We start from the raw sequence: 15,252 nt of genomic DNA on the forward strand, positions 1-15,252 counted from the left end.
CTTGTCTAGAACTGAAAAAATGGGTTTAAATACATCTAGCAATGTCTGGGGAATACATTATATCTGGTGATAATGTTATGTGCCAGTTTAAGAACTTAAATGTGCAGACATCACCACCGCAAAACCCTAAATCTTCGCATATAGACTGAAGATGTCTAATTTGTTTCCTAAGTAAAACTAAAAGTGGGATTCATGTGGTTTAGTGTTTTTTTGTTTTAGGTCTTTCTCTGCTGTCTTTTAATGTACTTTTATAGATTGTATTTTTGTGTTTCCCATCCCACCCTGTCCTGGCCCCCTAATTCTGTCTTTTGTTTATGATTTCCCTTGAACACCCGCCTTCAAAAAGGGGAAACTCCCAAAGGTGGGTTTGTTATTTTTAAACTGCAACAGATTTCTGTAGCAAACGCCACTATTTTCTTTGACTGTCCTGGATTTTACAAGTCTCTTCCCATGCTTTATGTTTTCTGCCTCTGCTGATCTTTGCCTGTTTTTCCAAATGTGCAGATAAAACGTATGTTAGCGGCTGTTTTCATCATGTTTAACATGTAGTTTCACAGCTCTGGCTGCAGAGTGAAATGGTTGACAGTGTGTGCGTCTGCTCTTAGCGCTCTAATAACACTGTGATGACGCTTAGATGCAAACAGCCTGAAGCCCTTTCACTTGGATTAATGTTGATGTGTTTTCTCCACCAGTTTTGTCTGCGTGTGCTCATTTTGTTGGTGTGTATCTGTGTGTTTGCATGTGCTTGTACTGTTGACACTCACTGTACTTGAGTACCCCTTGTGAACAAAGCCATGCTTCCCTCTCTTCTTCCTTGCTGTCAAAGGCTTTGTAATATTTTGCTTATTCGTTTCCTAAATCCAAGCCGAATCACAGTCCCAGGTCGTTCTGAAAACGTCAGACTCAGAAATATGACCCCACTGTCAGCTGCCAGTGGATCTTTTACTGTAGCGTGACGCAGCAGTTTTATGTCAGACAGCTCCCTTATGCATCTTTTTCATAATGATCCCTCAGCATCGCACATACATGGCAGGGTGGAGAGTTAGACAGATGTGTGAGCATCGTCAGTACATTCAGGTATGCCACACATTCACTCCATGATTCTGTTCTGCCAGGAAAGTACAAGCTGTACAGCCATTAAGTCAGTTAAGCAAATGGACTAAGCATCCTGTTCCATACTTCCATTTAATTTGCCAGGAAGGAATGACTCAATTATAAGCACAGTGGTTGATTTAGAATCACAGCGGTGCCCTGGGGTGTCTGGATCTCCTTTAAAATTTTATTTTACTTAAAATAGTCCTGAAAAAAATCGATAACATCACTTATTCATTTAGCAGATATTTGGTCATAAATAGAATTATTGGATGAATTAACAATTTCGACCTGATGATGGCACTTCATCGCCTGCAACCGACTGACCGACATTACCATCTCTGGTGCCGTGTCTCTGGCATGGCTAGTGATCGACAATATTAATCAATGACAGCAATAATCAATACTTGCAGCACTACACTGAAATAATAATGGTACTACTTGTTAGTTCAAACTCCATATTGAATCAGTACAAACTTGCATGAAAGCCGTCTCACTGATACTCAGGTGTTGAGTTGCGAAAATAAACATGAGCTATGTTAAATCCTGTTGGAAGTTCTGACATTAGCAGCTTAAAATGAAGGCCTTAAGTATGTCAGCGCTCTAATAAACCTTCTCTGTGTCACTGCACTGTCAATGTCATCCTATCAAAACAGACAGCGGCAGTGTGGGAAATGTAGCTGGAGTGTAAAACAAACACACAGCTGCAGGCATTTCGAATGTGGGGGCCACTGATAAAGTAGGTGAGGTTCAGTGCAGTGTTATGCTACTGACTTGTCTGCCCATGTGTTTACTTTGCGTGGCAGGACTAGGATACCACTGAGTCAGGCCAAGTGGAAAACGTGACGGGTGCTGAATTAGTGCCATGTTTTGTTGCCTCACTCGTGCCGATAAATGTCACATCTGAGCTGCCGGGCTGGCCAAGTGGCCTGGACGGGGTTTGGTATGTGGCGGTGGCTACAGAACAAGGACGGATCAGAGCGTTACGTTCCACTGCATGCTGCTCGGTCATCTGACACATTCCTGTGGGAACGAGTCTCTCATGTCAGGGACAGCTGACACATCTACAGTGGGCACAGAGACTGAAAGCAAAGTCCTGTGTGGACAGCAAGACGTGGGAGCTTGAGCTCCACATTTTGCTAAGATGATAACTCAAAATGGACAAACCAGACACTGCCTTTAGAGCATCTTTCTTGTTTTTTTAAGTTCCTACTGTAAACACAGTAGGAAGTGGAGTGGTATGCAGTTGGTTACAATCTGCAACCTCACTGGTCGTTTTAGGCTGAGGCTGTCATTATCTGCTTCCTAAACAGCTGGGAGTAATGCAAAAGCACTGCTGTGGGTCAGTGAAAGCAAATAGGAAGCTTGTATGATAAATGTAAATCTGTTTATGTGGAGCCAGTGTTTTCATAACAAATTCGCTTTAGGGTGGACACATTCAAATGGCAGATACACAGAATGGTAACATCATTGTCTCACTCACGCACTCATGGAAAAACCAGCGAGCCCCGTGGCGTACTATTATCCGCGAGTGGCACATTTGACAGGTCTATTTTTGAAAATCACTTGACAACATCTGCTATTCTGGGCGAGGTAATGTGGGCTACATCTGCTCCTGTGAACTGGGCCAAAAGTAGATCTTTTAATAAACATGTTACGCCAGAAATCAGCTTCATGATGATGGACTAATTCATAGGATAGACTATGTAAAGACTATATAAAGATTTTTACAATGATATTTTATTTATATTTATATTTTTTTATTATTATATTTTTCATAAGAGCTAATGGACACCCTGCCTTAATGCACAGATACCAAACCAGAATAAATAATAATTCTGTATTTATTGAAACTGCTGTGTGCAGCAACTCTTTTAAGTGCTCTGCTGTCGTTGGCTGGCACTTAATCAATACTTGTGTTTCCATTTTTTTTATATAAAGGTAGTTATTGTCAGTGGATCAATGATTATTTATCTGAGAGTACAGAGAAATGTTTGTTTATCATTAGGGCATTGTTTCCCGTCTCTTCAGTTCTCAGGAGGTCTCTAAAATCACAGCCCCGGTGAGCAGTTTTCTCCTCCCTTTGGAAGCAATTAGTAGCTTCAGACAAAGGATGGAGGGTAATTGTTTCTCCCAGTCTTCTGACAGATTTACAGATATTGAGACATTTACAGGATGGGTTATGAAGCAAGCAGCATGCAGTCCCTTTAGTTGCCCTCCTAAGAGCATGGCAGCACAAACACATGCTTAAAACAGATGCAAGTTACAGTGTTTGTTTACATCTTAAGGGATGCGTTTGCTCACCTGTGCTCTGTGGCAGGGCTGTTAATAGCAGCTTAGCGGATGGCGTGGAAACGTCTGCCAACCTCCCGGTGTCACCATCCCCATCTGAGGCTGAAGGAACCACACCTTCCTCAGCCTCCTCATCCTCCTTATCCCCTTGGCCTGGCAGCTCTGGGAAGACACACGCAATTTAAGCTCTGAGTGATCTCAAAGCGACGACACTGCAACCCCCAAGTGGTCTGAGAAAAACAGATTAGCTCGTCTGGAGTTCACAAAAAGAAAGTTTAACCCTCTCTGTTGACCTCACAGCAGATCTGTGACTTCACACTGCAGGAAATGGTAGGGCTATATTTCTTAACCCAGTTCTGTCAAATAGATCGACCTATCATCCACTTAGTTGTATCCAGTCATCCATTACACAGTAGTCTGGCCCTCTGTAGTCTAATTACATTGACATCCTGATGTGTGTGCGCATGGGTGTGTCCGTCCTGGTCCAGCACAAATCCTGACTCCTGGTTCAATCGTCTGTGGTAGTGCAGTGCTCCAAAGTGGAAGTAAACAAGGAAAATCGCCTCATAAAGAGCACAGAGAGAGAAAAAGGAGACAGAGACTGAGAGAACAAGGAAGTAATGACTACATGACAGAGCCGCATCATTCTCTCGTCCCTATGGTACACTCACAAAATATGTTTTCACAATGAGGCCTCTCTGCTCAGGGTTTGTGTGTTTTCCAGTACAGCACAGTGCAGCAGTTATAAATGAATGATGGAGTGGGTGAACTGAGTGTGGTGAGGCGAGGGATAGCAGGCCCAGTGTTAGTTTACAACTTCAGAATTAATATTAATAAAAGATACCGAGGCATAAAACGTGTGGGAGGAATAATAAGTTGGAAAAAAAAAAATCATAACAGCTACGAGGCAATGCAAGCGACTGTCTTATAATCTAGGTCAGGCGCACAAGGCTCGAGGTAATAGGAAGTTTTAAAAGTCTCCACCGTGCACTGCTAGCCTGCACACAGCTGGAGATCTGCCTCAGCCAAGAAACAGAAAAATTCTGCACATGTACACACCTGTACCACACATTCAACTACTACTGCAGATTTTATGTTAGAATTTAAACACTGCTGAATTTACAGCATTGAAATATTTCACTTCTTATCTCAACTTTTTTTTTTTTTTTTTTTACAGTGTAGTGTAATTAAGCATGTGTTTGTTTTGAGCATGTTAAGTGAACTGGAAGGAGACACTGTACACCACAGCCAGATCACTGCAGCAGCTGAGGACAGACGCACCGATGTGCCTGTGGTGTCGGATTAAATTGTAACATCTGACAAGATCAGCTACGAACGAGAAACAGGGGCAGTAAACGGTCACAGTCACTCACTCGCTCACTCACATGCAAACAGAGCAACTCGTCTCTTTAGCACATCACACGCAAAATTACTGATGACCAGCTATTTACAGGCAACTGCTGACCGAGCAAAATGCCAGCAAAAAGGGATGAGAGAGGGCGGCATGAGCTGAGTGGACTATCGCCACCAGAACGGCTCAACCTTTCATGTTAGTGCTGAATTATCATTTTACTGTCTTCACCTAATTAGTACATATTCCCTTTTGTCTTCGTCACCTTTAAGTATGCTTTTCTGTACTGTGGATCCATTGTTTTGCAGTTGAAGAAAAATCTCTCTGTGTGTCTTCTTGACCTCAGGCTCTGAACTGAGATGACTCAATTTCTTCACGTGTGCACAAAATGAAAATTTGGGTTTCATCCTGAGATCTAATCTGAATCGAATGGAGCAAACGTTTTGAGGCAATGATGGTTAGTTTGGTGTGGCAGCCATTCACGTTATACTGTAGTGTTTCAGACACTCTTTATTATCTTCAGCTTCCAGGAATAAGAAAACAACAAAAGATCATGTTTCACTTGTAACAAACACTCTGAGCTGAGAGTGATAAGAAATAATAGGAATGAATTGGATAGCAGTGCAGCGGAGAGTTGAATGCTCATAATTAGATGCATAAATACGGGATATTATGTCTAAGTTAGCTCATCTTGATTTTTTTTTCTTAATTTACTTGCACAAAATTGCATCATGTTGTAGCTAATTTGGCTCATTTTCAAGACAGTTACTGAGGAATTCATGGAGTTTTTCTATTTCTGTTCCACTTGATTTAAAATCCATTCATTCAGAGAGTTGTGAGTGAAATGTTAAAAACAAGCAGGCCCGTTCTGGCCAGTTTTTTTTTTTTTTAATTCATGCACTCTGCCTGGTAAATATATAAGTTGTTCTCTATTTACATTAAAGCCCCTTTTTCCATGTAAATCCTATACAAGGTCATCAGAGATTCACGTCACATGCTTTCTGTGTAAAGCCATTTCCATAATCAATTAATCTGTCAATGGACACACTTTAGCTGTTTGGTCCAATGCTCGGATCACACAGACAATATATCCTTGCAGGTATTAATGGAGTGTGTTAAGGGTCCAGCCTGGCCGCTGTCTATTAGTACAGCACACAGTAATGGAAAAGATGAAGGGGCAGGATAAAGGAGAGCTTTCTGGAAGAAAATTTACAGCAGTCTCTATCACAGATGCTTTAGAAAACCTACATTTTCAACCCCCACACCCCATCAGCCTCAAACCTCAGTTCCTTTTTTCCCTCCTTTTCTGATCTCGCTTCTCATAATTGCCCTTGCTATCCGATGGTGAAGTGTCCCATAAAAGGGGATTTGGCACAGATGCGGAGCGTTGCTGTTATTTTTTTTTAATATATCTGACAGTTTTCTCAAGGGCAGTGCCACGGAGCAAGCACACTCTCGTGAGGTTTCTCAGTGAAAACACACCCATTTGTGCGGTGAAGATGTTCAGCACCTTCAGTAAGGACAGCTTTAAAATAAATTACAGCTCACAGATTGACTGTTCGCTTTGGGATAATGTATGATAATGCAGGGGCGCCATGCTTTAATTTTCAGAGTAGTCTTTTCCTGTGTCCTTTAGCAAGGTGTCATCGTTTACACATCGCATGACTCCAGTGCAAACTAAAGGCACCTAATTCTTTTTGGTTTTCCATCCTTCCTGGATAACCACAAGCTTCTTCCATCCCTGTTAGGATGTTTTCACTCTTCAAAGCAGCCATAGCTGACATGTCTGTCTACGGGGAAAAAAAAGTGACAGGGATTTGTGTTTGTACAGAGGTAAAAAGATTGCGAAAGGAGAAGGGGAATGGGGCGGGGGGGTGGAGGAGACTAAATGGCAAGAAGCATGTTCAGCATCCGTGAACGGCGACTGGCGAGCGGATGGTCCCACAGGAGTGGTGGTGGTTTCGCTGAGTGTGCGCTCGGAATACTGATACACAGTCACAGCAGCCCTCCCCACCCGAGCCAGACCCCCTATCTTTTCTGTAAGCCGCCACACAGTGCACAGCTGAAAACAAGTGCAGACACAACACTAGGCGCGACAGACAAAACATGACACCCAGCCGTTTCAGTGCAGGCAGCGTGAAGCAGTGTGGGAGATATAAGATCTGGAGTGGTTGCATTTCAATGCTGCAAAAACAAAAAAACATTAACTCAACCTTTTTTCTCCACTAAAAGGCTGTAAATGTGCATTCTGACATTGTGCGGAGTCATATGAAAAGTAGAAATTTAAAAATCTATGATTGACATGCTGTTTAAAACAGCAGCAAACAATTTTGTTGGGGTTCATTTCTTTATCGCTGTTTTGCCTTTGATAGGACGGTGGCATTGAAATATAGATGCTAACTGATGTGCAGAAGTAGAATATCATTGTATCCTACACATGCTGAGTGAATATTGCAGTCTATACTATATGCGTCCACCAAACAATCATGGTTTTATCAGATGGAGACCCCCCTGACTGCGAATAATCGACTCATCATTTTCCAGCCCAACCTCTAACCCTGTATGATGAATGTGTCTGTACTTGGAGGACGACCCACCTCTGAAGACTCATTAAGCATACAGACATCAGACCGCCACCAGTGTTGGGGGATGGGCCATGTGTCCTGAAACGTACTGGCTACCAGTAGCTGTTTTAGCGCATCATCTTCACCTTTTCATGCAGTGTGGAGAAAAAGCAGCATTCAATCAAATGCTCTTTCCTTCCTTTCTCTGAGGTAATGGCTTGTGCAATGCAGGAGTGGAACAGCTGCTTGGAAACTCATTATAGACTGTTAAAGGGATAGTTAAGATTTTTTTTTTTTCTGAAGTAGGGTGGTAGGAATTATTCACTGGTAGCAATTGGGAAATGCAGAATTAACTGCGGGTGTAGATGGGGCCAGTAAACAACAACACATGACTCAAAAAAAGCTTTTTTAACCAACCACAACAGATTGCAACAGATTTGGATGCTTTGCTCTCCTCTGTTTTAAGTTCAAGACAATCATCGGGCTTTGGAAATTCAATAAAGTTGTGACATTCTGTGGTTTACTGTTCAAACAGTTTTGATTACCACATTGTGGAACAACTTCCATTTCTGCAGGCTGCCATTTTGCTGTGATATGTTTGACCACAGCAATATTCTGATCTAATGTGCATGCATTGAAACCACCAGTGAGTAATACCATATAATATCAAAACTATACCTTTAAGATACTCTACAAGATAGATAACTCATCAGTCCAGCCATGTCAGTGTTGATTCCAGACTTGTACTTTACAAGTGTTGATAGGTTTGCAACAAGATCCAGATTCATGCTAATCCCAGACCTTTGGCTACTTACCATGTCAGAAATGTCATTGATCCAGCTGAACTGTCCGCAGCCTTTTGACAGCCATCTATTGAACACTTAAGACCTGCCTGCACATGATTGATCACATCTATTGAGTCAATCCAGCCACTATTGATTTGTTTAGCTTTGCTTACCTCCTTCTGTTGGGAAGTTAACCCTTTGGCTCAGAGTTGTTCTCGTTATGGATTCCAGCACTAGTTTGTGATCGATCTCCATGGCAGTGGTGATTACCCCCGGCTGTTCCTCCACGGGGCCCGACCTGACCTTGGAGAAGCCCAGGTCGGCCTCACTCTGAGTGGGCTGAGTTTCTGTCATTCTGGCCTCTCCGGTGTGGAGAGTAATACTAACAGTCGAGTCTTGTGGTTTTCTGACAAATGTGGTTTCTGAGGACTTAGGGGGAGTCACAGGCCTCAGAGGGTGTCTGCTGGTCAGTGGGGTCTCTGCCAGTCCTGGGTTTGTTGTGGTGGTTTGGGCTGCTGCCCATGTCAAGGCAGTGGGAACTGCAGTTTCTGGTGCTATCGTCGAAGAGATCTTTTGAGAAAAACCTTCAGCCACCTCCTTATCAGTGTGTTCCTCTGGGAGGTGTTGTGCAGTGGCACCCATGCTGGGTCCGGCTGCTCGTGTGGTACCCCGTGGTGGATAGCTATGTGTTGGATCTTTTTCAGGAGTGTTCGGGCTGGTGGGACTGTTGGTGAACAGAGTGCCTCTGACAGAACTGCTTGCGAGAGAGTAGGAGTTTGAAACAAGAGTGTCATTGTCGGTCTGTGCTATGCTGCTGTGTGGAGAATCTGATGTCCCCGTGGGAAGTGATTCAGTTCTTATCTTTGTCTCGCTGGTTAGGAGCCCCTGGGTTGAAACAGTGGGTGGTTCAGATGCTTCAGAATTGCTCCCTTCCCCTGAACCCAAGTCCTGCAAGCGATCACTTGCTTCTGTCAGACCCTTGGCGGTTGTGGTCAAAGCAGCATTCTTATCGTTACTGTCCGATCTCCCATAAAAGGGGATACGGAATGGCAGTGAAGGAAGGGAAGGTAGCTTTGGCAGAGACGGGGTCCAAAACCAGCTTGATTTATTTTCAGGTGGGTTCTCTCTTGTTGGTGCTGGTCCCCAGTGGGCCTCTTCATCAGCCACAGCCTGCCTGTGAAGTAGCAAAAAACACCAGAAGCAGAGCACCAAGGTCCGGTGGAGGCGAAGCATGCTGTCGACAGTGACGCACGGATCGGTCACATGTTGTTCTCCATTCTCCTGCTCCCTGAGGCTGGTTTGGCCGGCTCTGCAGCAAAATGGCCTAAAAGACAAGCACAAACAGGACACCGAGTGACACACTTTTCATCCACTCTTGTACAGCTGAAATTGAGTTGACGAAGACGTGATAGAATTTGCATCTGCTCGTTTTTCTTTTCATTGAACATTTTTGAAAGGCCGAGCTTCGGTTCCTCAGAGTGTGACCTGCTTTTCAGCTGCTTTTCCAGACCACAAAGTAAATCAAGTATAGAAACTATGCCACCCAATACAAGCGTCTGCTGAAGTTAGCAAGCTAAAAAAAAAAAAAAAGTCTCTCGCCACAAATCACAACAAGAACTTAAGTATTACAGACACCCCACAATTAGTGGTGTCCTGTTAGATGTGGTGGTCAGTATTTATGTCATGCTGTTGTTCATGTGCATGCTGCGTCGCAGTGGTTGGGCGGCCACATGGACTGACCAATTAGAGAAAGGACGTACATCTATATGTAACCTATTCAGCAAGGAGTGGTCAGGAAGTAATGTGTGTGAGAGTTGGGTTGGGGGAGGTTAGTGAAGAATTAGGGTCTGGGTTGCCAACATAAGAATAGAGGGACCTCTTTTTCTTTTGTGGAGTGCTGAGTGGTTCAAAGTCACTAGCCTGTTGCCTCAGTGAAAAGGCTGGAGCACCAAAGGAATTTCCCCTGCGAGAACAACAACCTGTATGCTTTGGCTGTACTTAACTCCCCCTTTAACTCCCCCTCCCCACCCAGCTTTGGCCTTGCTCTCTTTCAATCTCAGATTTATTTGTTCTTTAAAGCGGAGGGAGAAAGATCTATTTGTGTGGGAGTAAAAAAGAAAAAGCATCAATATTCACAGAGAACCACTGTGAAGTGAAGTTCTCTCCACTCTTTCTCTATCACGCTCTTATTCTTTATATTCTCTTTATTATTTCCCCCATTTTTTTCATTGTCAGCTCCTGTTCTTCAATCTGACAAGTATTTTTACGACTCTCTTTTTTCCGTAATCCATGCCAGTTCAGTCCACTCTCTCAAGTTCTTGCCATTTTCTTTTGTATGCGCGCACAAGATCAATCAGCGATTACCATAAGAGTCTCCGGCTTGTTCTCACTGATCAGGAGAGCAGGGACTTGACCTGCCATCTCCCCCTCTGTTCCCGCCTGGAGGGATGAAACCAGCCTGGATACAGAGTCGGACCCTGAGATATGAACACTGACTACTGGGGAGGGTCAAACATAGAGCTTCCCACACACTCCCCAGTTTTAGCATTTTGACTGAACAGCATGAAAATCATTTTTCATTGAGGTGAGGTTGTTTTTAGATGCCTGTGTGTTCAAGCTTGCACCAACCAACCCACACATGGTCGCAACAATTCGTGCGCACAGAGATATGACTGTAGATGAATCTCTGCATCTCTGCGTGTTAGCACAATTGTGTACTTGTTCGCCCACATGTACTGTTCTGTTAGTAGGTACACACACCCACGCACACACACTTTCCCAGCTTCTTCAAGACATTTTGCCAGCAATTGCCAGGGGTTACAGAAAGGCCAACAAACTATTAAGTGCAGCCTTTAAAGAGAAAGGGAAATGTGGCTTGTTAATTGTGTTTTATTATGTATAGAAATATTTTAATTCATTGTGAAGCTTGGAGCAAATTATTTTTTATCCCTAATGGGTTTTTTTTGTTGTTCTGATCAATTATTTAGACAGCAGGGAATATGTATAATTTATCTTGGGTAACAATCTCACATTTCACTTCAGTATCACATTCGTTCAGTATCACCTTGTTTGCACATGTCGAGCACAAAACGCTTCCCTCACTTCACTTCACAGTAGATGTTCCTTTATCTGTCTGCATGTTTTTATACTAAGTACATGATTTTTATAGGTGCTAAACCTCCTTATGTTTTACACACCACCAGGGTTTTTGGGCAGAATTCAGTGCACACTTTCATTCTTTCCAATCACTGGGGCAAAGACTTTCCATTCTTACTTTGTCTGATTTAACTCAAGTAACTTACCAGATGGTATTTTGTTGTTACTACTGTATCTCCCAATACAGTTAAAATGTAGTTGCTATCAGAGGACTCAAACTGTATAACTAACAGAAATATATTATAACCCTTCAGCTTAATATGGGAAACATTTTAGCAAATAGTGGCTTATTTACACATCCAACAGTATCATTAGCCTTAATTTGTCTTGTTTTTGGTCAGCTGACCTACCTGCACTGCATTAATTGGGTTCATTGATAAAACAAATTTTGAGCTAATGAATCTAAAACCACTTTACCACTATTCCAGACTGGGCCTTTAACTTTCTTGTCACCACTCGTCACCGCATCAAATGCATGCTAGTGAAGGCATTGTCTGTTGTGACAGGCGGCAGAGCAAGTGGAAAGGAACTATAAAATGTTTCTGTGGGGAATTTACAAGTCCCCTCTATTATTTTGCTGGCGTTTTGTCTCACTGCTCCTGACAAAGACGAGGAGGGGGGCCTGCCACTGTAGTGTGCTCATTGGAGCAGAGATAGAGAAACAGAAGGAGAAGCAGCAAAGAAGGGCAGGGAGCAAAAGACATGGGCAGAAGAGGAGAAAGAGAGGCAAAACCACCATATTGACATTCAGTTGTGGCATTCTCTGTCCAGGAGAGTAAACTCTGCAGCAGCCTCCCTAATGCTCATTTTAGATTGTTGCCAGAGCCTCTTTTATTAACTCTGTAAACAGACTCCTGTCTTTTCAATTTAGTCTGTGTGTGTGTGTGTGTGTGTGTGTGTGTGTGTGTTCATGAGAAGCCCCCACTACGTCTCAGCCACTTTGATCTAAATCAGCCTTCAGTCTGCTGTACCATGTTACTCTATGGAAAATTCTGTTTTCTAAACTAATCTAATGGCAGTATTACGACATTGCAAGCCACTCTGTGTGATCGTAATAAGGCCACTGTAGCAAAGCTGATGAAAGAAAGAAAGAAAGAGAGACACAAATAAGTAAGTGCAGTTTCTGAAAATGAAAGTAAGATGAGAGGGAAAGAAAAAAGAAGGTTGTAAAAGGAGATGTGAAAGACAGAGGACTGAATTAGAGGTGTGTGTCACTCCTGAGTGACTGAAATGGAGAAGCTCTGCGCTGAGGGGAGTCGCAAATGGAGATGAATTGACTGTGGCCGGTGTCATTACTATTTAACAAACCTGCTATAAGCTCGGCAAAGCCTGAGGATCAATGTCACAGTCCAGGATAATGGAGTAATTTACATTCCTGCAAGTGGCTACTGTTGTGGGTGGTTGTTCTGTGTTTTTTTTTTTTTTTTTTTTTTGAATATGTGTGGGCGTGCATATTTACAATCACTAGTTTTCACTTTACTTCCATGGTCATATGCTGCATGTGTATTTACATGTGCATCCTCCAACGCGTTGCGGGGGCCTGTGTTTTTCGATTGCCTCTCTTTAACATCATGGGACCTATCTCCCATCTAAGGAGTCAGCTTATGGCTTTTTCCTCTTGTCCTCTTCTGACTTTGACACGAGCAGAGATGTCAATACTGCGCTGATTCAATCTGACTGGCCGCTTTAAGCCAGCAGGGATTTATTTTGCATAAAGCTGGAAGGATTTTTATAAAGTGTTAGAGAGCTTAATGCAGCAGGTAAATATTTGTCTATGCACCTATCAATCTCTGTACAGTAGTACTTGTTATGGTCACGGCAAATTATTGTGACAATTTAGTAAATTGCAAGTCTGCTTAAAAAAAAATCACAGATTCTTTACCTGTGTATTTACTGCTGCTTCATTAATCCCTGTTTAAGTTAACTCTATAATTCACTGGTTGACATATTTTTTCCATGACTAACCTGTGAGTTGTGAGGGAGCTCGAGCTACAGTCAGTAGTCCCTGGACGGTATTGACAGTAATGAGAGCTGCTCTCATGTCCAAGAATAACCAAACCCTGAGTCATGAGTCCAAATGAGCAGCATCACAGACTCGACTCCAACAGGTTACGTATGTCCTGGTGATTTTACAACCAAACAGCTTCCTGAGTCATGCTATTTACAAACGAGACTAATCCCTTTCTGTTCTAATCTGCGGGGCTTTCCTCTGGTGATTCTTTGAAATACCATCCTACACATGTAATTTCCACATGCAGAATTCCTCTCAGAACATTAGCAGCACAGTTAATAACATCTGCTGGAGTCGCATTTTTCTGGAAAAACTTGTTGATTCGCTCAAATGTCATTTTTCCCTTTTTCTCAGATTAGATTGGTCCTCCAAACGTCTTCCATGTCTCTTGTACTCCATCACTGTAAAACCCCACCTTGACCGCTCATGAAACATAGTCCCCATGCTTGAGAATGACATTAATTGTGCTGGGCTAATGCTTGTGTTAGCCCCAGAGCTGATGAATGCAGTGAACCTGCCGATTATAAAGGACGCTCTCAAACAGAGGCGTTCCACCGGCTGCCTTTGCCATGGTGACAGCTGAAGCCAAAGACGTCTCGCTAATCCCCGGGATTTGAGCACCTTTTTGGACTCTACTGTTCTCCTTGTTGGAGTGTGCTGCACTCACATGCAAATAGGCTGTCACACACATACACAAACAACCCAATCCAGGGTCGCTGGTTTGGCTATCACCAAAAAAACACACACACACACACACATATACACACAAACATGCATGTGCATGTACAACCTTGTCTAAGCCAGATATTTGTGAATACTATTAATATTAATATGTGTATAATAACTGCACCCAGCTGACACACTGACAGACACACACTCTCTCATATATACACCCACCAACACACACATTGCTTGTCTGCCTATAGATTTACCACTGAATGATTCCCTCTGATCTCCTTAATCCTGATGTTAATTACTATCAATACACCAACATCAGCCAGCAGCCCTCTTACATGTGTCTGATGAAATACAGTATGTTAGTGTGTGTGTGTGCGTGTCAGTGTGTTTACCTATAGCTGCAGCTAGAGTGCGTGCCTCAGCCTGTAACAGCATGCAAATGGGAGTCAAACCTACACATTTAGATACAGACCAGCTGATTAACATAGACATAGAGAAAGAGAGAGAGGTACAGCTGTGTGCACAGGCAGATGAAAACATGCCAGCTGCTTACCTACAGATGTGTGGAATAAGATGGAGAATCCACAGCCAGTGGTGAGTGTGTGTGTGTGCTGCAGGAGAGACCGTCTTTCTGAGCCTGTGTAGGTTTGTCTGCTGTGTGGAATTGAGTTCCAGTCTCCCTCCCTCTCCCTTCCTCCCTCCCTCCCTCTCTCTCTCTCCCTCTCTCTCTCCCTCTCTCTCTCTGCATTTGTCTCTATCTCTCTCGCTCACTGCATCAGTGGTCCACAATGTGGCTTCCATCACAATGCCTGTGGTCACACCTCACTGGGCAAATTGTTCATTAGCGGAGATCAGGCAGTGCTGTGGACACTGGGAAACAGAGTTGGGAATCAGACTACAATGGCTTATGCAAACATACATGCTGAATATTATATGCGTAGCCTGTACACACCTGCATGTGCATACATGCTGTAAGCTGGTAAAATTTCAAAGCAGCGGTTTTTAAGCACTACGTTCGAACCTTAAAATAACTTATATGCTGAAGTTAAAATAATTACTTGATTAATGTTACAAACTGGTCATGGCTGAAGGAAACCAAGGTCACCTGTCAGTAAAGGAAACGGGAAGCGAACGGCAGCATCCCCATGTCAAAATCTGATATTTTGTCTATCTCTGAACTTCTACCCCCACTAGAGGGCGTTGTCACTTGACTGTCAACGTGTCGTATTAGGGAATCTTCCGCTTGTGAGGACAGTCTCATCTGCGACGGTGTTACAGGCCAATAAACGTGAGCAGAAGAGTAACAGGCAGACTGTGAACAAG

The 15,252-nt window shown here is 43.2% G+C and overlaps 1 protein-coding gene across 2 annotated transcripts in view; it reads right to left on the bottom strand.

Annotated features, from left to right (window-relative positions):
* LOC121176003 (proline rich transmembrane protein 4) overlaps positions 1–14,571 on the bottom strand; it is an 18,886-nt gene extending 4,315 nt beyond the window's left edge. The window contains exons 1-3 of one of the 2 annotated variants that reach the window (XM_041029909.1): positions 14,483–14,571; positions 8,258–9,408; positions 3,397–3,546 (exon numbers count right to left, since the gene is read on the bottom strand). In XM_041029909.1, coding sequence (XP_040885843.1) covers positions 3,397–3,546; positions 8,258–9,317 — 1,210 coding nt within the window. In that variant the 5' untranslated portion in view covers positions 9,318–9,408; positions 14,483–14,571. The remainder of the gene's footprint in view (positions 1–3,396; positions 3,547–8,257; positions 9,409–14,482) is intronic. The other variant, XM_041029910.1, reaches the window with a different exon arrangement.
* Between the last annotated feature and the right edge of the window lie 681 nt (positions 14,572–15,252).

The sequence above is a fragment of the Toxotes jaculatrix genome, chromosome 22 (genome assembly GCF_017976425.1).
Source record: "Toxotes jaculatrix isolate fToxJac2 chromosome 22, fToxJac2.pri, whole genome shotgun sequence".
NCBI classification, from domain to species: domain Eukaryota; kingdom Metazoa; phylum Chordata; class Actinopteri; family Toxotidae; genus Toxotes; species Toxotes jaculatrix.